The sequence below is a fragment of the Nipponia nippon genome, unplaced genomic scaffold (genome assembly GCF_047370975.1).
Source record: "Nipponia nippon isolate SJK-2023a ecotype South Korea unplaced genomic scaffold, ASM4737097v1 scaffold_4, whole genome shotgun sequence".
NCBI lineage: Eukaryota > Metazoa > Chordata > Aves > Pelecaniformes > Threskiornithidae > Nipponia > Nipponia nippon.
Genome location: NW_028262358.1, coordinates 68,372,006 through 68,399,639, shown reverse-complemented (window position 1 = coordinate 68,399,639; position 27,634 = coordinate 68,372,006). Strand labels below are relative to the sequence as shown.

At 42.0% G+C, this 27,634-nt stretch overlaps 1 protein-coding gene across 1 annotated transcript in view; it reads left to right on the top strand.

Moving 5' to 3' along the window:
- Positions 1 to 27,634, top strand: part of RNF217 (ring finger protein 217) — a 69,283-nt gene that overhangs the window by 20,198 nt on the left and 21,451 nt on the right. The window contains exons 2-3 of the mRNA XM_009460841.2: positions 14,427 to 14,660; positions 22,416 to 22,580. Coding sequence (XP_009459116.2) covers positions 14,427 to 14,660; positions 22,416 to 22,580 — 399 coding nt within the window. The remainder of the gene's footprint in view (positions 1 to 14,426; positions 14,661 to 22,415; positions 22,581 to 27,634) is intronic.

Sequence of the window (27,634 nt, the reverse complement as noted above, 5' to 3'; positions counted from 1 at the left end):
CACAAATACAAATATTACTGCCTTTCTTTTGCACAGAAAAATCGATGTGCTTTGGGGCAGCAGTTTCCTGGGTGGCAGCAACAGCAGTTCTCAGCGGCAGCTCCTGCTGTTTGGTACAGGTGCAGGTTAAAAGGAGCCTTCCCAAGTGCGGAGCCTTCCCTGGATGAAGGTACGGGGCAGCAGGAGCAGTTCAGATGGTAGCCAGCCTCTGTATGTGTGTTATTACAGTGAGGGAAATTAGGTGGATTCAGAAAATTTTGAAGAGTAGACTTTTTCCCCCTTGTATATCAGGCAAGGGGACATTATGTTTCAGGGAAAAACTGCAGGAAAGAAAAGATGTGACTTGTGGGAAAGGCAGGGACTTCCTGGGAAAGGCCGAAGTGGGTACCCTGTCTTTCTTTTTCCTGAATTTTCCCTTCTTTCCAATCCAGTTGGCAGCTGGTCACAAGTGGTGTTCCCCAGGACTCAGTATTGGGGCCGCTCCTGTTCAACATCTTCATTGATGATCTGGATGAGGGGATCGAGTGCACCCTCAGTAAGTTTTGCAAATGACACCAAGTTGGGTGGAAGTGTCGATCTGCTGGAGGATAGGAAGGCCCTACAGAGGGACCTGGACAGGCTGGATCGATGGGCCAGGGCCAACTGCATGAGATTCAACAAGGCTCAGTGCCGGGTCCTGCACTTGGGTCACAACAACCCCATGCAATGCTACAGGCTGGGGGAGGAGTGGCTGGAGAGCTGCCTGGCGGAAAAGGACCTGGGGTTGTTGGTTGACAGCCACCTGAACATGAGCCAGCAGTGTGCTCAGGTGGCCAAGAGGGCCAGTGGCATCCTGGCTTGTATCAAGAATAGCGTGACCAGCAGGACCAGGGAGGTGATAGTGCCCCTGTACTCGGCACTGGTGAGGCCGCACCTCGAGTACTGTGTTCAGTTTTGGGCCCCTCACTACAAGAAGGACATTGAGGTGTTGGAGCGTGTCCAAAGAAGGGCAACAAAGCTGGTGAAGGGTCTAGAGCACAGGTCTTACGAGGAGCAGCTGAGGGAGCTGGGATTGTTTAGCCTGGAGAAGAGGAGGCTGAGGGGAGACCTTATTGCTCTCTACAACTACCTGAAAGGAGGTTGTAGCGAGGTGGGTGTCAGTCTCTTCTCCCTAGTAACACGCAATAGGACAAGAGGAAACGGGCTCAAGCTGTGCTAGGGGAAGTTTAGGTTGGATATTAGGAAAAACTTCTTCACCGAAAGGGTAGTCAGGCATTGGAACAGGCTGCCCAGGGAGGTGGTTGAGTCTCCATCCCTGGAGGTATTTAAAAGACGGGTAGACGTGGTGCTTGAGGACATGGTTTAGTGGTGGACTTGGCAGTGCTAGGTTAATGGTTGGACTCGATGATCTTAAGGGTCTTTTCCAACCTTAACGATTCTATGATTCTCGTCTTCCTCCTTTCCCCAAGCAAGCTAGAGCAGCTGGGACTGCTTTGCCTTTTGTGAGGTAAACCACTGCAGCTAGCCAGGCCTCTACAGAAGCTTGTATTGGTGGCAAATGATAGTCAATGACTGCTTAACCATAGAGGGTAATTGCAGTCGCAGCTACTAGGTGGAACTATTTGCTCTGAATGAAATGAAAATATCAATGAAATGCTAAATCAGATACTTTTGAAAAGTTTTTGTCTCCTTGCTAACAAACATTCTATTCATTTTCTCGTCTCTTTGTCACAAAAGCTGTTGATTCTTTCTTTTTGGTCTTGCAAAATCTGGAGTTAGAGATGCCTGTCCTTGTGTACAGGCCCTCTCTGCGTTCTCTGTTACCATGCTTTTTAACAATTCCTTTCTCCTCCTGTGCTGCTTCAGTTCCTACCTGTTAACCTCTCTTTCACTGAGGACTGTATATATTCTTTGGAAATAATTAATGAAACTAGAATTTCCTCAACTAGTATTGAATTCAATTACTACTGGAGTCTGTGGTTTCAGAAGTGGAGATGGATATAGTTGACTTGATACCTCCTTTACCTCACTTCACCTGCCCACCCCCTGGTCCCCAAGCTGCAGTCCTTCCTGGTGGTGGTTCGAAAACTCTGATACCTACCAGTAGGAACAAAGCTGGTTCTTTAAATATTCAGTGTGGCAACCCAGTTTCTGGAGCCCTGCAAAAGTTTAATGCTGGCAGAAGTGATGTTTCAAGGTATCCAACAACCTGTTCATCACTTCATGAACCCTCATAGTCAATAATCCTTGATTTTGAATTTTTTTTTTTTTTTTTTGTGGTAGGAGGGTTTAGACAAGTTTGAAGTAATTTTGTTTGTAAATAGATAGGCAGTATCTACAGAAATGATGAATAGTGGTTTTACTCCAATTGTAATCAGTTTTTTCCTACCATAACCACTTTTAAGTTGGAGTCTCTGGACATAACATCTTTACTCTTGGAACAGAACAATGAAATGTATTTAGTAAAAATTCTTTGCAGTGTATGTCAAGTCAATGAGGTGTCCTGTTCATAGGATATCTTTTATAATCATTGTTTTATTCTTATAGTCAGCTGCTTCACCATGTTTTGTAGCATGTGTGACAGTTGTTGGTAGAGCTCCTCCCTGCTTCTTGGTCCAAAGTCACTATTAACTTAGTTGTTGTGTTACAAGTAATGCATTTCTTCATCTTAAAAAGCCTAGTTACTTCATAACTATTCCCTTTGCTTTAGCTTCACAGATAAGACTCTTTTGTCCTTCAGGGAGACAGCTAAGAGGAGAGCAGAAATAGTGCCAACAGAGAAGCGGAAAGTGTGAAGGCCATCTGAAGGGCCACGGCGCGGGTGTCGGGACAGATGCTGGGTTCAGACCTGAAGCTTGGTGAAGGATTTCCACGCATGCCATTGAGGATTTTAAGTACTTATACAGAATGGCAAAATATACATTAGTACTCATAAACCTAATAATCACCTAGCTATGCTGAAATACAGGGTGCTTTCTAAAGAACAGTAATTTTAGGACATGTGCGGAAAACACTGATGAATAGACTTGTATGGAGAAGGATCGGGTGCAGCCCTCCAACCGTGGTACTGTAGTTGCCATTAACTGTTTTTACCGAGGGGAGCTGCTGAGCATATTTCAGGCTTGTAGCTTCCTAAAGGTAAACAAAGTTAACACAAGAAGTACCTGGTACATGATCTGAAGGTGTAGATTGACGTGACAGGTAAGAGGACTGGTGGCCAGCTACCTCTGCAAGAGTTTCTCTCCTTGGCCGTGCGTTTCCCACTTTTCTCTTGGGTTGCGAACTAGTGATCGTATGTCACAAGGAGAATTAATTCAGCTGCCTGATCAACTGGAAAACGAATTTAAAAACACTTCAGTCTCCTATGTTAGCCATCTGAAGCTTCTCTCCTTGCAGCCTCGTGATTGCTCTCTAAAGCAGAGAGGGAGAAGGGAAAGCTCTATTGACTACTTCCATAATTTTTTAGCCATTAGGCAGGGTGCAGTCTGAGATAATGGCAGTCTTGGCTGACTGTGACCTGATGGAGTGGCTGAAGGGGTCTGAGACCTGGAGAGGAATACCTGGACCAGCTGATATGTGAGAGGTCTGGCTGGACCTGCACCCCAAACCTTTCAGGCCCGTGGAGGTGTTTGATCAGAAAACTGGAGATCTTGGGCTAAACTCCTGGTGATAAAGGGTAATCCTGGCATACCATCCAGAAAAAGAAGTCTGTGTGGGTAGTCTGTGGCCTTCTATTCCAGGCCAGTCTCTCTAACTAGCCAAAAAGGATGGTTGCAGGGAACTAATTCAGTGATTACAACAGTTATTTCCACCTTTCTCTTCATATTCAGACACTGGCTGGGACTGTTACCCTCAAAGGAACAGAAGTGATTAAAAACATGAGGAGGCAGGGAAGAGAAGCCTTATTTTACCTTGTGTTTTTTCCTCCCACGTGCAAGTATTTCCACAGCCTTATCTGATCACAACAGTGTTTTTGCAAGAATCGAATCTCTCCCTCACTGTTAACTCTGAAATTTTAGCCAGGAGTCTAACCTGGGGCATTTTGACTTATTCTACCTCTATTCTTCACTTGTGCTTCACAGCAAAAGCAGGCTTTTGGAGCACAACACTACATGCAACAGGTTTGTCAAATCCATATCCACGTTTTGAACTAGTAAAGGGTTTTTAGTAAAGGTCATATTATGTTGTTATACTTTTTTAAACGTAGATTTACATATATAAACAGCAGATTAAGAAGTAGTAGTGTGTTTGGTTTGTTTTTTTTTTTTAAGAGAATTTGGAAAAAACGGGAACAAATGGGAAGTCTTAATTTCTTCTCTTGTGGCAAACCTGATGTGAAAATGAGTATTTTAACAGCCTAACCAGCTCATAGAACTGCCTTTAGGAATTTAAATGAGCTTGCTTCATGTTTTCTTTGCTTTATGAAAAAGTGATAAGTGGACTATATTGTTCTGAACACAGTTATGGTTTGTTTTTCCTGGTGTAAAACATCTGTGTTGTCTGCTTCCCCCCCAGTTTTGCTGTTTCTAATGATTTTGTGATGTTGTAAAGATTTCTAGCTGCTTGTAACAAACAAAGTGTGCAGCAATCAATATGCAAACACTCTCCGTTAATCCAGGTGAAGGCTGGCTTCCAGCTTCAGTTGGGACCCAGTTCTGGCAGACTGTTGGGGAGACTGACCCGACGTGGTAACAACCCCCAAATTACAGCCAGAGTTTGATCAGCAGAAGAATTAACTCTGATAGTTTGGCTGTTTCAAAATCACTACGTGCTAGACGAGTGCAGCTCTCTACTGGATTAGATCAGTTGTGGGGCAGAATTGTTCTTTCAGCTTTCATAAGAGGATTTTTCTTCTGTGCCGTAGCTTTCTGCTGCGGTATCTTAGGTAACGGTTTAACTGTTTGATGATGGGCAATTTGCTCCTAACTGGGGTGACACTTTTGCTCTGCTTTCACTTCTGCTTCTCCAAGTATGGCTCAGAACCACCACTTAAGCTTTTGCTTCAGGCAGCTCCCTGGAGAAGGCTGTGCTGTTATGTTTGCTCCCTGTTGCGGCTGTATCCGTCATTGCATTAAATGTGTATTAAAATGTGGTTTAAACTTACAATGCATTATGAGAAATAACTTCATAAAGTCATGTGAAATTGGAGCTTTAGCACAGAATCTTGGGTTTGTCCAAATGATGGTATGTGGCGAGAAGTTTGGAAGTCCTTTCTGTGTTAGCCTTTCCCGGGAAGTATTTATCCCTGAATGGGTCAGCGTGCACACCCATCCTCTTATTGCTTAAGCTATGTAAAAGTTAGCCATTTGTTTCGCTTTGCGGTCACTTTAATAGCATAGCTTTTCACCAAAAGCAGCTTTGTTTATTGTAGATAGGTAGCGGTAGGATGACATAGGTCTCTTTTCAGGAAGACAGAGCAAAGTAACTACTTATAATGCAAATTTTAGCTATTTTGTAACAACTTGATTGTTTAAAAAATTTCTTTAAGTTACCTTGTTTGTAAGGGAAGCCAAGTGATGGTATCTTGACCTCATATATTCCACCTTGAATCTTAGAAATGAGGTATGTGACTATCATTTCTGACAATTGTCTGCCAGCTAAAAAGTACTTTTCAGGCTTTTTTCTGCTTTTGCTTGCACCTGTGCAACTCTGCTGTTTCTATATTAAATTTATCAAGTAAAGAGGGCACAATTTGGTTTCATGTTTGATAGTCAAGAATGAAGACATTGATTATTAATAAGTGCACTAGAAAACTCACCTACAACATCAGACCTAGCAAAGACATGGAAACTAAATCGTTGTAGGTAGCTTTCTTAAGGAAAGCAGGACAGTTTAAGAATGGCTATAAAATTCCTGTCCTTTTTTCTGCAGGCCAAGGAAGGTAGATGATCAGGGTGGTCAAGAGAACAGTTGAGAGATTTATGTCAAAAGTTCTTGCTATTTTTAAGTCATCACCCGCGTCCATGGCAACTCTCTGTTAGGGTTTGTAGCCATCTTCTGGGATGGAGTAGTGAGATAGCTGGGAGCATACTTCTCTCCTACTTTCTTCCCATGATTTTGAGAGCTATTCTTTATTTTATGCTAAACGCCACTTTCAGTTGGGAAAAAATGAAGCACCATGAAATGTTTCTGTAGATACAACAGTAAAACGTAACAGCAGCCATTGCTGGTGAAACCAAAGGTTCAATTAACTATTGCTGATGATACCAGCTGGGCTTATCTGTTCAGTAATACAGATTACTGAATAGGTTGTGCAAATGTATGGTGGTTTGGGCCCTATTTTATTTGAAAGGGGAACGCTGTTTGGCAAATGCAAACTCTGGAGCCTTTTCCAGCTTTTGTGTCTGGTTGGGACCCTGCCTACTAAACAGTAGAAGAATGAGCTGTTGATCTCCTCTTTTTCAACATAAATAGTTGTAGGATAAATTGTCACTGCTGTTGACGGATTTTGCTTGGCTCCACCAGAAGATTGAACTGATGTTTCTCAATGAAGATTGAGACCATGTATTGTCACTCTTCTATAACAGCTTATGGGTGCTAACTTTTTGCCCATCTTTAACAAAAACGTGGTAAAGGATTTGGTTGTGATACTAATTATTGTTAATAGTTAACAGTATTATTCCATTGGAATTGATCCAAATCTGGGTTAATCCAGTCTGAACCCAGTGGAGATGGGAGTTTGACTGTTCAGGACTTTCTGTTGTAAGCGAGACGAGGAAACAGCTATGTACCTTTTTAAGCATTGCTCCTGTAAGAGAGCAGTATATGCATAAAAATTATCTGCTCAAGTAATTGAGAACACTTGGGTTTAATCTTCTTAATCGGAAAGGGAGAATAGGATTTTGGTGGGTTTTTTTTTTGTTTTTTCCTTCTAATTTATTGTTTTCTGAGGTATTTAAATGAATTACAATTTTATTACTCTTTTCATGACCTCCCTGCTTCTGGGAGGTCAAGCATGCTGAAAATGAGGGGTGCTGCTCCGTGGCAGGGGGAAGGCTCCCGCGCTGCAGGGTCGGTGGCTGCTGCCGTGCCCACGTCCCGTCCCGTTTGACCTGTTTACTCCTCACCTTCCCGGGATGTCAGCCTGGGTTCTCACAGTTTGTCTGTGCCTTACTAGAGCACTCAGATCGGCAGGACAGACTTGGGTTAGGATGGCTGGTAACAAATTCAAACACAGATGACAGTTTCTACAAGTCTTATGCTGGCTGTGGGAGAACAGGCTGTTTTCCTCTGAATTTAAGGCTGTTGATTAAAGAGGTAACTGATTTTTTTTTTTTAATCTTATTTATTTTACAAGAGTCAGCTTTCGGAGTTGGCTTGTTTTGGTTCTGTTTTATTTGGCTGTGATGCTGGAAGCCCAACAAACCATTACCTTCTGAAGGTCTTGCTCCTTCACTGCTTGTATTTCCTAATGCTACTGTGCCCCTGCGAGCAGGGCTCGCTCCCAAGATGGCCAGGTTATTCAAGTGTATCATGGTATGCGGACGGTCTCCTGGCCCTTGCTTCCTTTCTGTAATCCCTTCCCACACCTGCTCGGTTTTAGTGTGGTCTTTTGGTCCCACTCCTAGGCAGGAGCAACTGCCTCTGTTTTCCACCCCAAAAAGGGCAGGTATCCAGCTCGGTCTGCTGTCCTCAAAGCTCTTCTTTTATCAGCATCTTTGGGTCTTTTACTAAAAGTGAATGTGTCTTCTAAGGAATAGAAAAATTACCATACCCATACTTAGCTAACATTGGTAATATGCACACCTGGACAAAATAAGAAAGCTCTTGTGCATTTCCGTGTTCCCTTTAATGAATGCTGAGAGACCTGTGGGTTTGGGTCAGATTCCTCCAAGGTTTGCAGTTTCTGCCACGCTTCCTCCTCTGTGATTTCCCCCTCCCTCTGCCCCCACGCATGCCCCAGAAGGAGAGATGAAAGATTGCTTTATCCTGGATGCTCCAGGGCTCCCAGAGGTTGTGAAAGCCTTCTGCCAGCCCATCTCTTCATCTGACTCTGGTGTGTCTCTTTGTCAGAGAGCATCCCAGCTCAGTGGGCAGCTATCTGGGTGTACCAGACCCGGTTCTGTCCGGCCACGGCACTAACCATTGCCTCTGCTGTGGATTTTGGCTCACCGTGGGTGCCAAAAAAACAGAGCAGAAAGCATGTAACCTCCATACATGCTGATGACATGCACTAAGTTTGATGAGTAGTAGCAGGCAGAGGCATGACTTAATGCAACGTAGTTTTTCTAAACCCATTACTGAGGTGAAATTGTTTCCTTTTTTAGTTCACTTGGTGCTAGAGAAAGTAACAGGAGATGAAAGGGCGGAGAGAGGGAGCTCATGCAGGTTGATAATCACTTGATGGAGAATTTCAGTATTAATTTGTTTTTCTACAAGTAATTTTCTATAAATACTATGCCTATGTGAACAGGACAAATAAAACCTGGATGATCCCGTTGGCATGAGCCAGCAATGTGCCCTTGCAGCCAGGAAGGCCAATGGTATCCTGGGGTGCACTAGGAAGAATGTGGCCAGCAGGTTGACGGAGGTTATCTTCCCCCTCTGCTCTGCCCTGGTGAGGCCACATCTGGAGTACAGTGTCCAGTTCTGGGCTCCCCAGTTCAAGAAAGACAAGGAACTACTGGAGAGAGTCCAGTGCAGGGCTATGAAGATAAGGGGATTGGAGCATCGCTGTCATGAGGAAAGGCTGAGAGCTGGATCTGTTTAGCCTGGAGAAGAGGAGACAGAGAGAGGATCTTATTCATGCTTACAAATATCTTAAGAGCAGGTGTCAGGAGGATGGGGCCAGACTCTTTTCAGTGGTGCCCAGCGACCGGATAAGGGGCAATGGACACAAACTGAAACACGAGAAGTTCCATCTGAATGGGAGGAAAAACTTCTTTACTTTGAGGGTGACAAAGCACTGGAACAGGCTGCCCAGAGAGGTTGTACAGTCCCCTTTTCTGGAGATATTCAAAACCTGCCTGTATGTGATCCCGTGCAGCCTGGTCTAGGTGAACCTGCTTTGGCAGGGGGGTTGGACTAGTTGATCTCCATAGGTCCCTTCCAACCCCAGCCATTTTGTGATTCTATCCTATCAAATCCACATGAGCTGATAACACCTGGTCCTGTGGAAGAAAGGAAAAAAGAGTAGAGCCTCATGTTGGTGTGTTGTCAAATGAAAACGCAAATTAAGAGGCCTTTAAGAAAAAGATTTTGGTTGAGTTTAGGTGTATTCTGAAGAATATCTTGCTAGTTTATCTCACAGTTTTTTTAGGAGGGTCCTATATGTGACTGTGGAGGGAAAAAGAAGAGTTTGAACAGGGAACGGACACCATGGTTTGGGGTTTTGCTCCAGGCTGCCGAGGCCAGTTTTGCCAGTGAAGGTTTTGGTTGGTTTCTGGGGCCAAAGCTGCTCTGATGGCTGCCCGTGCAGGTGGTGCCGACTGCGGCCCTTACTGCTGTGTGGCTGCACCATCCCGCAGCACCCCTGGGGACCTGGGTTTGCCTAAGTGCACTCCCAAAAGCGATCCTCAGCATCTTATGGATGAAGCTGGAGTCTCAGCCTGTGGCTGAGGTTGTGAAAACTAGGTGAGCTTTGAGAATTTAAATTGATGCCGTATTTAAATACGTGTTGTAAAGCGTTCAGAAGACATGCTTTTGGAGCAGAAAGGTCAAACCTTCGATGTACTGATGGTGGTTGGATTGCAGTTATGTACACTGTGACTTCCCCCCCAGCTTCTTGCTTTTGAGTGTCCTTCCTCCTGAAGGATGAAGTACTAACATGTTCTTCAAAGGCCCTGAGACTTCGCTTCTTCTTGTGTCCTTTTAGCATTGACAAATGTGACAGTTAATGCAAATCTCGTTAACAATGTGACTAGAAGAAGTGGTGTCTGCTCATGCCTACAACATTTGGGTGCAAGTGACTTTCTCTTTCTAAATGTCACATGGAGAAGGAACCACCACGTCATTGTCATGGCTTCATCCAGATGTGCGGTACCAATGTGAAAGAAGAACAAAGACTTTGTGTCCTCAGAGGGCACGTGAAGGAGGACATCCTGGTGGACCCTTTCAGAGTTGGTCTGTGTGAGCTTGTGACACAACAGAAATCTGATCATTTTTTTTTTTTAGCGGAAGTCTCTGGTTGTACTTTTATTAACAAGAAATGGCCATTTTAAACACAACTTAAAATGGACATCTGTCACAAATATATATGGAAATTCTTTGTGTTTTTTGTCTTTGAATACCTCTCAGACATTGGTGCTGGGAGAAGTTAGGTTTCTTGGGCTACTTCTAGTCCCTGAAGTGGGGAAAAGTGGGATTTTTTTTTTTTCTCCTAGACACCTTAAAGTTGCTGTTGACATTTGCTACTTTCTTTGAATCGCCTCAGTCACCTTCTTCATTCTCCACCGACTACGAAGAAAGACTGGTCATTCTAGTTGTTTTGGTGGTCACTCGGGTATTTCCTGGCATAGCAGAAAATATTAATTAAAACTCAAAAAATAACAATTACTGATCCATTTGTTTCTTCCCCCGTAGAATATGAAGGTCTTGTAGACCAGGCTGTCCCTTCACTTGCATCTATGCATTTCCAATATATTTTTCTTTACGCATAACATCCTTTGTAGTTTACAGGGGAGAATTTGGTGCACTGGTAGAAATTGAATTTCTCTACAGAGGTGCAGATTAGATGTGGTGCTGTTTACTTTTCTTTCAGCATTAATAGGTGAGAAGTAAGAACAATTTACTGCTTTATTTAACATACGCATCTCTGCCCTAAGAAGAAAGTTTCAGTTAGAAACTGCTCGTTTGTATGTGTCTATTTTAAAGTAGAATGGCCCCTTCTTTAAGGAATATAGTCATAATACAGCTGCCCAAGTACAGCCTGCACAGATTATGTTACATCCAGCTTGGGCTGGGCTAAATGACAGGTATAAATCAGTGCTTTCAGTGTAGTTTGAACTTTGCTTTCTGTGTAGCTAACAAAGATTTCCTCTAAAAGAAAGGGGGGGCAAAAGGGGGGTGAAAATAATTTTCTGACTTAAAGTACCGTGCCATCTGTTGCTGTTTTCCGTTGCTGGTATCACTGCATTTTGGGGCAGTAAGTGGGCCAGTGTAGAGTCTGGGTCCTGTGTCCTGCCCCTCCACATGCCCTTCCACCACCACCACCGCCCCCCCCAAAAAATATCTGTTCAAATAAAATGTCAAGACTTGGGGGAGGAGGTACATACTGCTCTCCTGATAGTTTAAATGTTACCTTTCTGTAGGACAAAAGTCACAGAAGCCTGCTTTCTCCTTATGAATTGTAAGCAGAGCTAGCCCCTCCTGAGATGCATTACGGAAGTGAAGCACAGCTGGGTGTAAGAACTGGATGCTGCCTGACATTTAACGGTGTACTGCAGCTCAGCTGCTTTTAGACATATCTGAGTCATTCCTCATGCTGTGAAAATACACCATGCTGTTGTGTATACCAAGAGTTCTTCAGTTCTTAATACACAGTGGTATTTTGAAATTCAAAGACTCCTTAAAACTCAGGGGTTTGACATTGTGATAAGCTGATATTGAAGGATAAGGCTCTTCAAAATTTCTTTTAAAAAAAACAAGGCAAAGAATAAAACCAGTTATTTTTATCCATGTTATAAGAGATTTTTATTTTTTTTTCTTTCCCATTCCGTAGCACCGCCTGGGTCTGCAGCAGCAGGTAGCCTAGCAGGCTACCTCTAAAGCTGTACTTACATTAATTGCTGATGCTAGTGCACAAACAAAGATGGACTGTTTTGGGAAGACAAGGCTCCATTGAAGTTACTGCTAATAAGCAAACCAGCTCTGTTCACTCCGGCCCCATTCAAAACACAGGAAAAGGATCAATCTTTGCCAAACTTGAAAGGCTGAAACTATTACAGAGGATAAAAATGATTTACTTCAAGTGGGTGTAAAACATATTTTCAAAATAAACACTGAAACCACACTTGACTCTTACCACATATATTAATCATATTCTGTGTGGGCATGAAATATAGCAAGTGTTCAGCTTTGTATTCCTTCATTTTATTAATGCAGTTTTGTTCTAACTAGCATTTAATACAAGCAGTGCTTCTTAAGTACCAGCTTAGACACCAGATACAATGTGCCTTCTCACTGTGAAGTGTTGCTCCGTTGTAGCTTAGTTTACTCTTAGCAAAAAGGCTTCCCTCTTTTAGTATTTCCCTACTGCTGGAAAAAAAAACAAACATCCCAAAACCCTGAAATAGTTGCAGTATCTTTTTATATTTCTGTAGCAAATTGTTTTCCTAGTTTAGTGTGTTTGCTGGATTGATCATCTTCTGCTTTTTAAGCACAGCTCCATGATGTGCTGGGTGATTCTTCTGACGAGAGTCACTCTGGTGATGTCATATGCTCGAGTTCAATTTTTACGTGCTGCTACACGTGAATTAGTGTCCTACAGGTATAAAATGTGGACATTCCCCAGCATGTAGTTTGTGGGGTTTTGGGGCTTTTTTTTTTTTTTTTTAATACCTTCGAGTAGATACTCCTCTTGTACTTACACTGGTCCATGTAAAAGCCAGACTGTTCGAGCCTAGCCTTGTCGGCGTGTGGTAGAGCTCTGCTCACCTTTCAGAGCTGGAAATTAAATTCAGGGAAGTTCCCTCCGTCGAGCGGGTGTATTGCTGGGGAAGCTGCCCCTCCTCTGCACGGCAGGCAGATCTGCCTGCACCCTGAGGCTGTGCCGGGCACCGCGGCAGTGATTGCTTGCTGAGGTCTTCTCTGCTGTGCTCTGGTCTGGGATGGGCTGTCACCGTCCTCACCCTGCTTTTCTCTCTCTAACATACACCTAACCTCTTTGCTCTGCTTGGGTTTAGCTACATTGCTGAGAGAACAAAGATAGTGCAATACGGATTTTTTTGAAAGCAGTACGAGCCTTGGGTTTTACACCATTTTGTTATGACTCTTCTAATCCTCTGGCTCCTGACTAAATTAATCATTATTCAGTTAGAGCCCATATGGCTCCATTGCTGAGGCAAGAATGACAGGATTGTGTTGGGTTTTGGGTTTGTGGTTTGTTTTTTTTTTTTTCCATCCTTTCTTAGCTTAAATACTGCATTAATGGAGTTTCTGAAGTGTCTTCTGGTACCACTATGCAGCAGCAAGGTCTGCATCCAAATCTGAGGTGTTCCTGTCATATTTAGTGTATTGTTTGGCAGATTCCCGTAATGGAGCATGTCAAAGAATAAGCAGCCTAGGGAAATCAAACTTGCCAACCTTGAAGCAGTAATTCCTAGAAAGAGATGCTTGTTACACCATTAAACCCCTTTTTCTCTGCATGGAGATACTCACTGAGGAAGGAATTGGGCTGGTGGTCAGCTCCACTTGCGCAGTCAACACTCATTCATTCAAAATTACTTGAGGCAGACACAAACATGCTCAAGCTGGGTCCTTGCAGACTCTCAAGATCCAGCAGGGTTTATTAACTCCGGCTCAATGCCAAGCAAATGCAACTCTGCTGCTCCCAGACCAAGTAGGATCTGCTGTTTTGGCATGGAGTCCGGGCTGTTCAAGCCTGCAAAGCGTGAAGGGTGCAGACCCGGGTCCAGGGCTGTTCTCAGATCCAGGAGCTCTGGAAAGCAGGTTGCAGATATCTGACCATATGGATCAGCTTGGCACCATCTGGGCTCATTAGATCAACAACAGTTTCAGCCCTGTTAAACTTGAGCTTGCTTTTGTGCATGTTTTTGTTTTGGTTGTCTTTTTAGGGTTTTTTTTAGAGGGTTTTTTGGTTTTTGTTTTTGTTTTTTTTTTTTTCTTTTCTGGGGGGTTGTTTTTAAACTCTAACACTGAGTTGTGGGAAAATCGATTAGCTTGGCCAGCCCCAGGCTCAGCTAACAGTTTCTGCGTATGCGGTGTGGCACATAAGGATCTTCTTGGAAGCAGACTGCAGCGGCCCTGAGCTTGCTGAGCAGGAACCAGCTCAGGACTAGCACTGAGTCAGAGCTGCTAGAATCTGATGATCCTAAATTGACTTTAATTTCTCTATGCAGTGATTCCCAGCACGTTTTGCAGTGAAACAATATACAAATGTTTCCATTGCTTGATTTCTCACAGCCCTTATGAGCCGTGATAGTGGAGCACTGACCATTACACACAAAGCATGGAGTGCTGGATGCGTGCTGCTCCTTAGGGCTCGTGTGTTGGTTTCATGGAGTACATAGCCATGGTATGTACACTGAGACTATATGTTCGATAACTGCAATTGTCATAAGAGTAATTAGCTTTTCTGTTTGGATTTGAAAATACCTTCTGGAAAAACTGCACTGTGCTTGGAGTAAGTCAAAATATTTCTAAGACAATATGCTTGATGGTCTGTGTATTGTTACAGTACTTGAAATTAAATTTTCAAATTCACAAATACTTGCTTACTTTTTCCAAGCAAAAGGTCATACAGCTCTTCTGGGTTTTTCCATATGCAGGTGCAGCTGGGACAAGCGGATATAAAATGCCCGATCACAGAGTGCAGCGAACACCTGGATGAAACAACTGTCCTCTATAACCTGCCCCACGACGACATCATCAAGTATAAATATTTCCTGGAACTCAGCCGCATTGACTCCAGCACCAAGCCATGCCCTCAGTGCAAGCACTTTACAACCTTCCAGAGGAGAGGCCACATTCCTACCCCTGCCAAATTGGAGAACAAATACAAAGTGAGCATGCTTGCCAGGGCCGTGGGTTAGATGGTGCCGCAAAAGTAGGACAGCATTTGGTGGGCATTAAATGAGCTTCCTTGCATCACTGGGATCGTGTCCAAGCTGTGATTAGGAATATGAATCTGTAGTACATCATTGATTAACTACTTAATTGATTTCTAAAAGTTCAAGCAGTTGAACTTCAGTCCTTATTTCTTTGGCAGGTGGCAGAATTTTGTCCTGATGCGCAAGTTAAAGAGCAAACGATATGGTCATTATCAGAAGAGACTGGGGAAGGGAAGTTAGCACTATAACTGATAATTTTAGACACACAGCTCCAGCAAAGATAAGTTCTCCCTGAAACTCTTGAGCAAATGAATTCTGGGTATTTGCAGGGTTAGGGTGTTGGCTTGCTCCTTCCTTAGAACTAGAGCTCTTGTCTGTCCTGCTTCTTGGTTTTGATTTCTTCAGTCTCTTACCAGGGGTTATACATTACTGTAGTCTCATCGCTCACAATACAGAAAACTTGAGAAATACGGGAAAAAAACACTTTTCCAGCATTTCTTTTAGTGGAAGATTTGCTTATACTGTGATTTCAATCAAAGATAAAAGGCAAGAGATTACAGTTAGAAGAAGTTTTGAGCTGCTGAAGGTCCATCTCAGTTCCTGAAGATGAAGCATCATGTTCTGTGTTAGTTTTCCATCCGGTTATTGGATCTGTTGTGGTTAATTTCATGATTGAGCTGGCCTTTCCTGGACAAACCAGTTCTCAGTAGGAGTTTAGATGACTGTTCAGATAGCCCTAATTACACAGCATAAGATTCAGCCCAGTATGGAGATTAAAACGTAGAAGGTTGTGTATCCAGTGGAGTTGAAACCTTGTTAAAGGTAAATCTGAGTTATGAGCTACTTTATATATATATATATATATATATCTGTGCAGTGCATGAATTACATGCCACACTGTTGGACTCAACATTTTCAGATTTTTGACACCTTACGCGGAGGTGGAGAAATTCAAAACTGCAGGTAAAATTCCTTCCGCCCACAGCCATTCTCCTTCACCCATCCGCTCGGCATTCCCTCAGGTGTAGACAGGATGTGTGGTCAGGGTGGATGAGATGATGTAATGCTTCTGCAGCAGCCTCCCTTAAGGTGCCGGAGGCTGTTGCTGTCCCACCGATGTGGGTCGCAGGTGGTGCAGCCATTGTATCATGGGGTGCCAGCTCCGAGAATGTTCCTCAAGGCACAAAATGGGTCGTTTTGCCCACCAGTGCTCTTTTATGAGTTAAAACGCTATAGTTAAAGTGTTCCCACCACTTCCCGACAAATGATAATCGGAAGGAATGGGAGGCTGTGTGATGCATGAAATAGTGCAAGCCGGAAGCAGTTCGCTGGTCCTGTGGTGATGCATTCTGCGTAGCTCTGATCTGCAGAGCTCAAGTCTCCTCCTGGGAACAGACTCTGGCAAACCATGTCCTTTGAGCTGTGGCCAGGTGTTGCCTGGAAGAGTGTCCAGTTGATGCTGGTCAGAAATATAATTAGGAAGGTGCTAGCAAACAGCATGGACGATTATAGTCCAGAGCTTCAACCTACTCCCTGAAACTGTGTTGTTTTCTGGCATAGGTACAGTTTTAGTGACTTATTTTAAGCTTAGCACAAGAAAGATTTTTGCTGCAGGGATAAGATTTAAAAGGAAGACTACATATAAGATTGTGTATATGTGAGTAATTACGTACACACGTAGCTGTGAACCATTATTATCTCAGTTTTCTTAGATTCTCATGCGATTTTTTGTATGGTAACTTGTCTGTGCGTTGAATTATAGGGTCTTTGGAGGTAGAGACTCATTTTGTTCTGCATATAGCATAGGAGACATCTGACTGGAGACTGGGAGACTTGCATATTCACATGCAAGCAATATAAACAGCAATTGCGCCGGAGGAATTCTGCACCAGCACTGGAAGTGCTGCCTGCAGAAGAACTGAGTCATGCGTGGGGAAAGTCTACGCACAAGCTAGTAGGATCACTGCACACAAGGGCTCGGTGCCAGTACCATTGCTCTCCTGTACACTGCAACAGGAAAACACTATAAAATCCAAGAGTACATTTGAACAGACACTTTTGAACTGTTACTAATGGTATTCCTAAAACTTGATCATTAAAATTATAAATAAACATCTAAATTTAAAGAGGTAGCAAATTTATTTGATAGATTAATTTTCATTACTGTAGCGCTTTTATGTAGGCTAAACTGATCTAAGCCCAGCAGTTCAGTTTGCTGCTGCTGTTTTTCATTTTTGAGATCAAAGTCTTGGTGTGCTAAGCCTAGAAAGTTAGCTGGTGCATGTATGTTGAGAGAGGAGGAGGGGAAGAAAAAGGAAACTTGCTATCCAAACCTTTCTTCTCCCATGAGTGCCACTTAGGACAGCACAGTACCGCAGTGTGACTATTTAGTTTCCTGTATCAAATATTTGTATCACAGATGGATCCAACTTTAAGTAAGGAAATACCCCTGCCCCCTCTCTTATGATGTAAATTGGGAGTGTAAGACTTGGTTGTAGACAAGATCCTAATAAACTTTTGGTCAAAGCTGGTATGCTAAAGCGCAAAGGAAATGGGCAAAAATTGAGAGTTCAGTTCCTATGCATGGAACAGGTACGGGTTTCACAAGAGTGAGTATGTTGGCTTGTTCTGTGAGGGTGGTTTTTTGGTGTTTTGGGGGGGAGGGAGGGGTCTCTCCTAAGCCCTGGATTTCATCTGTTGTTTTAATGTTGGTTCTTTGACCTGCCACCTGCCATGAAGAAGCAGCTCTTGATTCTTGGACTCTATTTCTGCCTCATCAACCTGTGAGGTTCATAATGAAGTTTTCTTGTTCACTTCTGTCAAGAGATACACATGACATTAAAGAAGGGCTTGAGTGCTTGGAAAGGTAAATGTTTTTCAGTGCAGTTGTTATATAAACTATCTTTTGTTTGAACTACTCAAGAGTTTTTCAGAAACTCGTTGCTCTAGAACTAGTAGAATCTACCTGCAAAGATGCTGTGATAGAGTGGATCTGTGTAGTTCGTATCAATCAGTTCCCCCCTTTCTGGATCAGATTTTAACCTTGAGTAGAAGATGTTTTCATGGCTATACATCACTTTAATCTGCCTTGAGCCTGAACTGCTGCGGACGTGGTGATTTTGTCGTGCTCTCCCTCTTTGCTCTCAGCTGTTCATTCCTGCCAGCTTGCTTTTGCTTGTGTTGATGTTTTGGTGTCACACTGGGAGCTGGATCAAAGATCAGCTCCAATGGGATACAAGATATGTTTGTTTTGTTGTTGCTTGTTTTCAGCTGGTACAAGAGAGGGGACGGGTTGGTGAGGAGGAGGAGGCAGCTGTTTTGGCAGGAGCCCGTATTTATTTTGGAATAAAGTGACTGTGTTAGCTGTAGCTAGAGACTGTAATTCATGTAATGTTAGTTGCACAATTAATTTGGCCATCCTATTATATAGCTAGCATTCCACTAAGCGGCAGAAAATCCCACTAAGCTTTTTGCAGCTTCAGACTCAGAATATTTATAATGTGCAGTCAGTTTTGCTATCATTTCACATTGAGCAGTGTTTTGTGTTGCTGTTACCTACCAATTTTGAAAGGTCTTCTCCTAGGAGGTGAGGAAAATGATAGCTAGAATAGTTTGCAGTAGAGAGGCTAGCTAAGAAAATGGAAAATGTTAGCCTCAAAGGTCAGAGTTTCAGAAAGCTGAGAACCAAAAGGGTTAGTTTGAGAAGTTGTATAATCTTTTCTATTTCAAGGGAGACTGACCTCCAGATGGCATAGAAGTTTGTGTATATATCTATCCTCTCAGTTCTGATCGACTGAAATGGAAGTCGTAAAATAAATGGAAAAATGGCTGTGTAAGGAAAAATATATTTGAAAAACCACTAGATTAATGTTTTGGGTTTTTTCAGATATAGTTTCTGCTTCACTGGACTATTATACATTTTACTGCTTTAAATTATATGTAGATAGCATTTCTGTGTCCTCGTTATGATGATTTCATGCACTAATACTGAAGCATAAAGCAAATCATACTTGAGTTTTTTCTTTCAGAAAAGCAGAGAAAGAACAGAATAAGAACCTGAAAGACTGCTGTAATTGCCCTGTTGTGTTCCTGTTTCTTAAACACACTGGTGTCACACTGCATCCAAGTTTGAATAGGTTTAGGGTTTTGTTTTGTGGCCACTAGTTCCAAGAAAAATAAAGTTCATAAGTACTTAAAAGAACATACTTTTCTTTGCCTGCTTAATGTATGTTCAGACAGTATTGAACAACAGAGAAGTCAAGTGGGCCACTGAAAATGTAAAAAACTATTTACCAGTTCAGTTTTGTGGAAGGTGCTGTCAGGGGTGGCAGGTAGAAGAGGAAGCTAGCAACTCCAAACCTGGTAATGAAGTAGACAGTTCCCACTGGTTTACTTCAGTTAGTCAGGGCTATTCACGTTATTGAATTCATGCGGTTATAGCCTCATTCTGTATTTCAGTACTTTAAGTAATGTATTTGGAAACATCTGATGTCAGCGTGCATGTATAAGATTAAATACGTATCCTGGTGGCCGCTATATTTCTTGCAATTATATACATGCTATAATAGAAAGATAGAGCCTGCAATGAATTTATGTCACATTTTCACCAAAAAAAAAAAAACCCAAACCAAAACCAAACCCACAAAACTTATGTTTTAAATTATGTTGGCATTTTGTTTAAGAAAGAAGCTTTAACTTGCAGCTTCCCAGATCTGTTAGTTTGGGTTTGTATTTTTTAACATTCATGTTCCGTCTCAAATGTCTGAATACTGCAACTGATAAAAGCTTTCAGGTTGCAGAACACTTAATTGTGGCTACAAGCTTCATCTTTGGCTGGGGCGTAACAAATACTGAGTAATACAATGCGATGCCTGCTATAATCTGTCTTCCTGGCGGTAGGTCACTGTGACATGCATTATTGAAAAACGTAAATTCAAAGCGGGGGGGGGGGGGGCAGAAAAAAAAAAGATAGAGATATTGGGCAGGAGAGTCACTAGTAATCTAATCTATTTTGTGCATTCCGGTTTCTAAAGGATTGTGGAAACATAGATCAGTGCTCTGTTAGTGTAGTTAGTAGCAATAAATATGCTATTCTTTAGGTTCTTCAGAGTGAGAATTTTCCTCTGTCCTATTAAGCTGTTTTTATTAGGAGAATTCATCTCGGAAGCAGAGATACAGGATAGTATATTTCCTTTGGTTTAGCATCTGGGCCAGTAGACGAACAAATCAGAGAAAGGGCACCAGTTATATTTTGTATTGCTTTTGTTTTGTACTTTATTTTGGCCTTACACGTTACTGTGTTTTCACACAAAAAGAAATAATGTTTGTAATCCATGTGTTGCAGCTTTAATGTGTTGTTTCCCTACAAATAAGTTTCATTTGTTGTTCTTTCCTGGTTTTGTGCTGCCTACCTGTGTCTTCAGTAACTTATTTCATTGACAGGAAGCACGTGATAAGTGCAGTTTTCTTCTGTGCGAGGTATCTTACTGTGTGCCTTAGCAAAAATGTCACTTTGTAGCTATAGAAAGCAGCAGATCATACTTGAACCAGGTACAGGATATCAGAATTTCATCCATTTTAATATTAGACTCTCTTCGAGTCTGCTTGATACAAAGGAAATGTATGTATTCTAACACTTAGATGCACATATGATTTTTTTTTTTTTTTTAGTAGATGGTAACTGACTAAAATGTTAATGTGTTGTAATAAGAAGAAAATCTGTCAACTTCTTGATGCTGCTTCCCTTCTTTGCACTTCAGCCTTACGCCCAGGCAAAGGATCCTGGAGGGGGAAATGCTGTCTTATGGGTAGTGAGAAAATTATTAATTCTCTCAACCGTTAATTCCCATTCTTGGACTTGCTGAACTATAGATGTAGATTGGCATAAAGACATAAGCCGAAGTGATGCATTGAGCAGCACATCATATAGTCTACCATTAAAGGTAAAATACTTTGTTAAACAGTGCTGCACAGACAGAGGTACATCACTTTATATATATGAAGCTACGACTGTTAGACACTGCTGCAGTGTAAAAAAAAAAAAAGTTTGCTTTCTACAGGTGAAGGTTAAAGACAACCACTGAAAAATGGGTCAGCTAGGGTCATAAAAATGCTCAGCTTGAGCCATTGTGTCAATTAGGTTTTTAACGTGAGCCATTAAAGACAAAAACCTAAATGCTATCTTTGTGCGTAGAACTCTAGGATATTTCTAGGGCATTAAGGGTAGCAGACCCTTTCTCAGTCACGCATCAGAGATCAGATCAGCTTTGTATTAGCATGCTGGTAGTGACAGATGCAGGAATTGCACATATAAATAGTTTTTGGCTGCCCCCCAGCAAAATACTTCAGGGAGATCAGAGGGTCTACTTTGGACTCTAACTGGAGCTGAGGCAGCACACCACCAGTCGGTGTGTCTGAGCAGGGGGCACGGCAACTGGTGGTGGAAATATGTTTTGGGGGCTTCACATGTGACTACACCCTAGGATGTCATTTCCTCAACAGCACCCCCACACCATGCACAGCCAGCACAGACGCATCCGTGGTTCGGCAGTGAACCAGGTCTGGACACAGATAGAACCAAAAAGCCCTTTTTTGGCTGGTTGAATTCCTTAGTCCTATCCATCAGCTGGTACAAAGCCAGGGCAGTGCCAGGCATGGGCTGCAACTGGAGCTGGTGGACAGGGCTCAGCAGTTGCTTGAGAGATGTGCCTTCCCGTCTTTCAGGCTGAGACGTTTTGCTGCCAACCACAGCACAAGTGAAGATGTTGCAGGAGCTTAGATGTGCGTGTGTCTAATGTGGCTTCTAGTTCTTGCTTTCCTTAGTCACGATCCAGGTAGGACGCCTGTCTTTCATGACATAAGCACCTGCAAGGTGCCTCTATTTATTACTTCTGCAAACACAGCAGCTGCCATAGCTTTCTTTCAAAAAAATAGCCAGGCTCTGGAGGAAGACTTGATGACGATGGTACATGTTTGACACAATGATTTAAAACCCGGGGAGTGGGAAGAAATAGGTACTTCCTCAATTTAAGGAGCTTGACTTGTGGTTTTTGCTGTCAGGTGTTGTTTGTAGCAAGCGGGCTGTTTGGCACAGCCTCAGCTCGCCTTTACACAATCCAGAGCAAAAGGAGGTGCCTGACTTCCAGGTGGTAGTTGTGGCCCTTGGTTGAGACCCTTGCTCTTGACCCCTTTTCACAGGACTATTGCTAATATAAGCTTCATAACTCATTCTGGGCTCTGTAGAGCCCCTTCAGAAGACCAGGTACTCCCTGGTAATAGCCTTGGCAGTGAATTTTATAACTAGAAGACTGAGCTCCACTGCACTGAAAACTGGCTGCTAATTTTTAGGTGATCTCACACAGGTATTGGAGGCAACTGAATAAGCTTCCTGAATTTTGCCTTTTGGCGCTTGAGCCACACAGTGAATTGGGGAAGCAGTTCCTATGCTTAAACCAAGCCACTTGTGCTTTGCTTGTTTGGGGCCTTTCCTGGCTTTAGCAATTAGTTCTGTGTTTTCTCTCTTTTAAAAAGAAAAAGAACAAGTTAGCTTCCACAAATTCTTGTGTTTTTAAAACAGACATTTCAAAAGATGTTAGACCTTTGCTGGGCAGCTACTTTCTTAATTGAAGAGCAGTGGTTTTAAAAACGGGCCTTCCAGCTGGGTCAGCGCCCAGCTTGCAAACGTGTGGTGTTTTCTCATTTGTACAGATCCAGTGTCCATCTTGCCAATTTGTCTGGTGTTTCAAGTGCCACTCTCCCTGGCATGAAGGCGTTAACTGCAAAGAATACAAGAAGGGAGACAAGCTGTTGCGTCACTGGGCCAACGAAATCGAACACGGGCAGAGGAATGCCCAGAAGTGTCCAAAATGCAAGGTGAGCTGCTCTCCCTTGGACTGCAGGTAGCGGCTTCAAACCGTTTAAATATGTATCTAAAGTAAATACTTGTAGCTTCTGCTCAGCATTGGAAATGGAATTCACGCTTGCTGTGCAGATTTCTTGTCAATGACCCATTGAGAAAAACAGGTCAGATGTCTTACTTGCTGGTTCCCGCACTGATTCTGCAGAATCTCTGCATGTAAAAGAAACGTTAGGGAAATCCTAAGCGGCTTTAATGTATGCTTATAAGGAATGTGCATTACAGTACAAATTTTTCCTAAAATAAAGCTTTAAAGAAATGTAAAGCTTTAGAGAAATATGGTGGCCTTTGCCAGGTTTTCGAAGAAGCTTGGGTGAATTGACTTTCTGATTGGCAAAACCAGAGGTTTTTTAGGATTAAATGTCAGTTCTTCGCAAGCCTGTCTCATAAATTAGTTTAATTTTCAACAGACTGAAGAGCAGTCCCATGCCCTATAAACATCATTAATCTCTTCCAGGATGGGAAATATTTCCCACAACTCAAATGAGATGAAACAGCCCCTGTACACCCCTGCCCCAGCTGCCCTTAACAAAGGTGGCTGTTACGTTTGTTCACTATTTTTTTCACAGCACGAGTAGTAAGTCAAAACCTTGAGAGCACCATGGCGGTGGGAGTCTGTCCTTTTCTTTGAAAGGGATTACCTAACCTGAACCTGTCTATTGCTCTACATCTACTTCATGGAGAGGACAAAGCAAGGAAACGGGAACATTTGATAGGAAATAAATATTGAATAGGAAGATTTATTTCCAAAAGTCCGAAGTATGCTTTTGTCACACTTTGATCAAATGAGAGGATGTTTATCATTTTCTTAAGTATCTTATTTTGGTCTTGGGGAAAAAATACCTGTGATGCCATAGCCTGAAATTCAAAGATTTCAAAACAGTAAGCAAAATTCGGAAAGCTCTGAAATCAGAAGTCAGTTGTTTACCCTTCCTCCTGCACACACGTGACATTTGAACAGAGTTTTAACAGCTTGCCGTTTGGTAAGAGTTGGTAGGTTTGAGCCAGTTCTAAAAATGTTCACTTTCTGGAAAGTCTTACAGTAAAATCCTGTTAGAAACTTTGTTCCTTTTGGAGTGGGAAGAAGTATCTGTTTTGTTTTTAATTCTTTGACTTGTGTCCAGACTCAGATTTTATGACAATGCAAATGATGTAACTATTGAAATCAGTTGTCCAAAAAAAGAAGAAGAAAATGCACCAAACAAAAAAGTATGAATGTGGAAAACCAGGGGGAAGAGGGCTGCTAGCTGGAAAGAGAAAGGAACTAAAACTGCTAACCCTAACGTGTTTATCCTTAAGTTTTAAATTTAAAATGCCAAATGTACAACTGTTTTCACCGTCTTCAAAAGGAAAGGCTGGATGCTTGAAACTTATGCAGGTTAAGTCACTAATTTTGAAGCCTGAAGTTGCATGAGTTTGGCTATTAATTCCAAAAAGACTTTAGGTTTCTTTTCATAATCAAAAGAAAATAAAACCTCCTCCATGGTGGGAGGCAGTATGGAAAGTTATGAAACTCGCACAGAAAAAGAACCCGTGTTAACAAGTCCTTTCTGGTAATGTGGTATTATAAGTGAATATCGAAGGGAGAGTTCAACCTTTTCATAAACTGTATCGCTACCCCCACTCCTGATATTTTTCTGCAGAGGTGAAAAAGTTGTTCTTGTCTACAACCTCCAAAATGTTTATATCAATACATTGTTTGTTTTTAAATCAAATCTGTAACCAGTAAGTAATCAAAAGAACGGCTTAGCCAGCAGTTAGTGGTACTGTTCTTTTTCTCCCCCCCCCCCACCCCCCCCCCAATCTGTTATTGAGTAGTTATAAAAAACACATGCAGCATTCGTCATCTTCATCACAGCATTAATAGATGTCTGGGCACATGGGGATAAACATACCAACAATTAACAATTTGGGGTCAGGGAGACTGGAGCTAATACTTTCTCTGCCTCCCTCTCCAGCCATCCCCCCAAAACCTCTATATAAAATAACATGGACCAGATGACTATCATATTTCCAAATAAAATATAGAAAAGAGTGTCAGAGAAAACAGTTGGTAACATACTATTTGATTTATCCTTGTTGTAGATCCACATAGGCAATGTTTCAGGTGACAACATATTTTATTTTGATATGTGCCTATATTCTACTTAAAGAACCTCTTTCATGTTTTCGTTAAAAATTTGCAGCAGCCAAAATTGATAAACAGATGGAGGAAAAGTCAAGATTAAATTGTGTCAAGATATTAGTATTCAATCTTTATGCTAAAACTGAAGCTAACGGAAATTAAAGGTAGAAGCTTCAGTAGAGGTAGAATTTCTTTACTGAGATAACTTGTAGAATTACTGGTAACTTCCAAAGTGTGATACTGATTACAGTGTAAACTGTGGCCATATTTTACAGATATCTTTTGGAGATAATTATATATACACACAGACACATATACACACAGACTCCTTCTTTAAGTAGCTGTACCATGGGGAAGTAGAATGCACAATTATTATCTTGTCTGGGCGTGTAGGTGAGAAAACGGGAACACTCTTATGGTGTGTGTATATATAGGCAGATCCTTAGGCAAGTATTCACAAGTTTTTCAGTGGTTTTGGTAAGCGCTTTGAAAGAACGTAATCCTTTATAATGTGAATACTAGCGGGCACTGTTAAATAAGCTTAAACTTGATTACTTTTTCCTGTACGTGGACACAGCTTTAGTACATCTAATAGGAATAGCTTATATTTACCTGGTCTCTCTAAGATACGCTTACCTAAGCAAATAAAAACATTACATGCTGTCAAAATACGTAATTGTAGATTCATTTTGTGACTATATGTCAGTATGGAAATAGTACAAAATGCTACTTTTTTAAAAACTATATCTTAAATTGATTTTGACATATTTTTTGTTTTTAATAGAGCCTTTTCCAAATTTATTATACACTATTTTGAGAAGCTCAGTGTAGACTATTTTTCTCAGTAAGACTTGTCCAAAAAGTGCTGGTCTTGTGCTAGAGGGAGCTGGCTAATGAGTGCAAATTTGCTACATATTATTAGATGCCTTTTCATAAAATCTATAACCTTATTTGTCTTTCCCCGCTACTGTTCAAGGTTTTATTTTTCACAATTTCTTGCAACAACATGTTTGCAGTAAAATGCCTTTTTTTTCCACAAGTGTTTTTACAGTACAGCAAACCAAGGAAGTACTTCATGTTATCTTACCACAGATTTCAAAAACAGCACTGTGTGAGGAAACACCAAACAGCGGCTCTAGCTTAGAAAGCTTCGAAGAGCTGCAGAAATTTAAGAAAACAAGGATGTCAATGCAAATCAAGGACTATGTACTTCTTATCTGTGGATTCACTGTTCTGATTAATATGAGTGTTATCAGATAACTCGGTGCATAGTTTTTGAAGGTGCTGTGCAAATTATTCCTCATCCTCTGGAGGGAGGAAGGAGAGTCCTTGCTTGTATATGAAGGGATAAAGCTGTGCACTAGGTTTTCTTCAGAAGGAGGAGTGGAGGAGAAATGGCCACTCTCATCCTCAGTTCTCTTGGAAGCAATTTCCCTGGAAGATTTCTGTGAGAGGGTATGTAACATGCAGAGCGGGTAAAGTGAGGGTCTGAATTAGCCACTGTGCTACTTCAGTTGTTTCCTTAAGACTCTGAGCTCTGTATGCTTTGATGCTGGTGTGTAATTTTCACCCCTCTTGTTCTGAGAGCCATTCTTGGGTTTCTGAATGAGTAAACCTTTCCCTGTAAGGTGAGAGTTCGTCTTTAGGGCTTGAGCAGGCTCTGGGTGCAGGATGAAGCCAGTATCACCGACTGAATGCTTGGAGGCAGAAACCGGGCTTGCAGTCACTGTGCTCTCACCTTGCCTCCTGCACCTGCACCGTGCTGCGGGGGAGCCCGCAGTGACAAGGCACCGAACCCCGCACAGCCACAGCTAACTATAGCGAGACGCATTCCCGGCCCCGTGCATTCCCCCGGCTGCCTGCTGCGTGCCACGCTATCGCCAATGGAGCAGGAACACTTGTGTGATATCTGACCCATCGGTGATCACTTTCCCAACCTATAGATTTGTAATCCATCTCTGTCAGTGGATTATCCTGAGGGGAGGGAGGCACGTCCATGTGAACCAGAGCTGAAGTTGATCTGGTGAGATGTCATGTCTTAGGCTTGAAAGCAGCCTGACCGAATCATACAAAGTTCATCTGGCGTTGTCTGTCTGCGTGCATGTGATAGGGAGTCCAAGCCCCACATCTAGAGGTTGGTTGGTTTTTTTAATTTCATTTTTTTAATGCAGTCTCTCCTCACTAAAAAAGGGAAAGTTTTTTGCAACAAAAAATACAGGCAAGTACAACCATTTGTTCCAAATTTGCAGCTTTTGAAGACAGATATATGGGCAGACATATATGGGCAGATAAGTATTAACTAAAAAATTTTTAATACTTTACTTTTTGAAGAAGCAAAGATAAAGTACATGCAATTGCAATATGTGTCCATAAGAAAATAAATCCTGTATCAACTTCTTTATGTTTTAAGAGGACAGTATGTCTGGAGGATTTAGAACAGAAACAAGTAGATTCAGAAGTGATTTAGGAGTGGTGCCTGGCTAACTGGAACTGGTATGCTTCTAGAAAAGCATGGGTAGAAGGATGGCAGGCAGTGTCCAAGAGGTGGATATTTCTGAAAGGTATTGATGGTAGAATGTATAAAGGTATTGCTCCTTGAAGTTCTTACTACCAGAGAAAATTAATTTATTTTTGAAATGCGCAGTACTTTTGGTTTGCATCTAGGGTTTTTATAGGCTCCAGGCTTGTACAGATTTTCAATTAGGATGGATGGTAATTTAATGGATTTTGTTTGTAAGTTGGAGAAAGGAGAATTCAACAGTCTTGATTCAAAAAGAAAACAACCAGTTAATTCTCATTAGTGTCATAAGATCTAATTTCCTCATCTACATTTTGAAGATGGAGCTATGTCACTGAATCAGCAGATAAGGAAAGGTACCTCTAAAA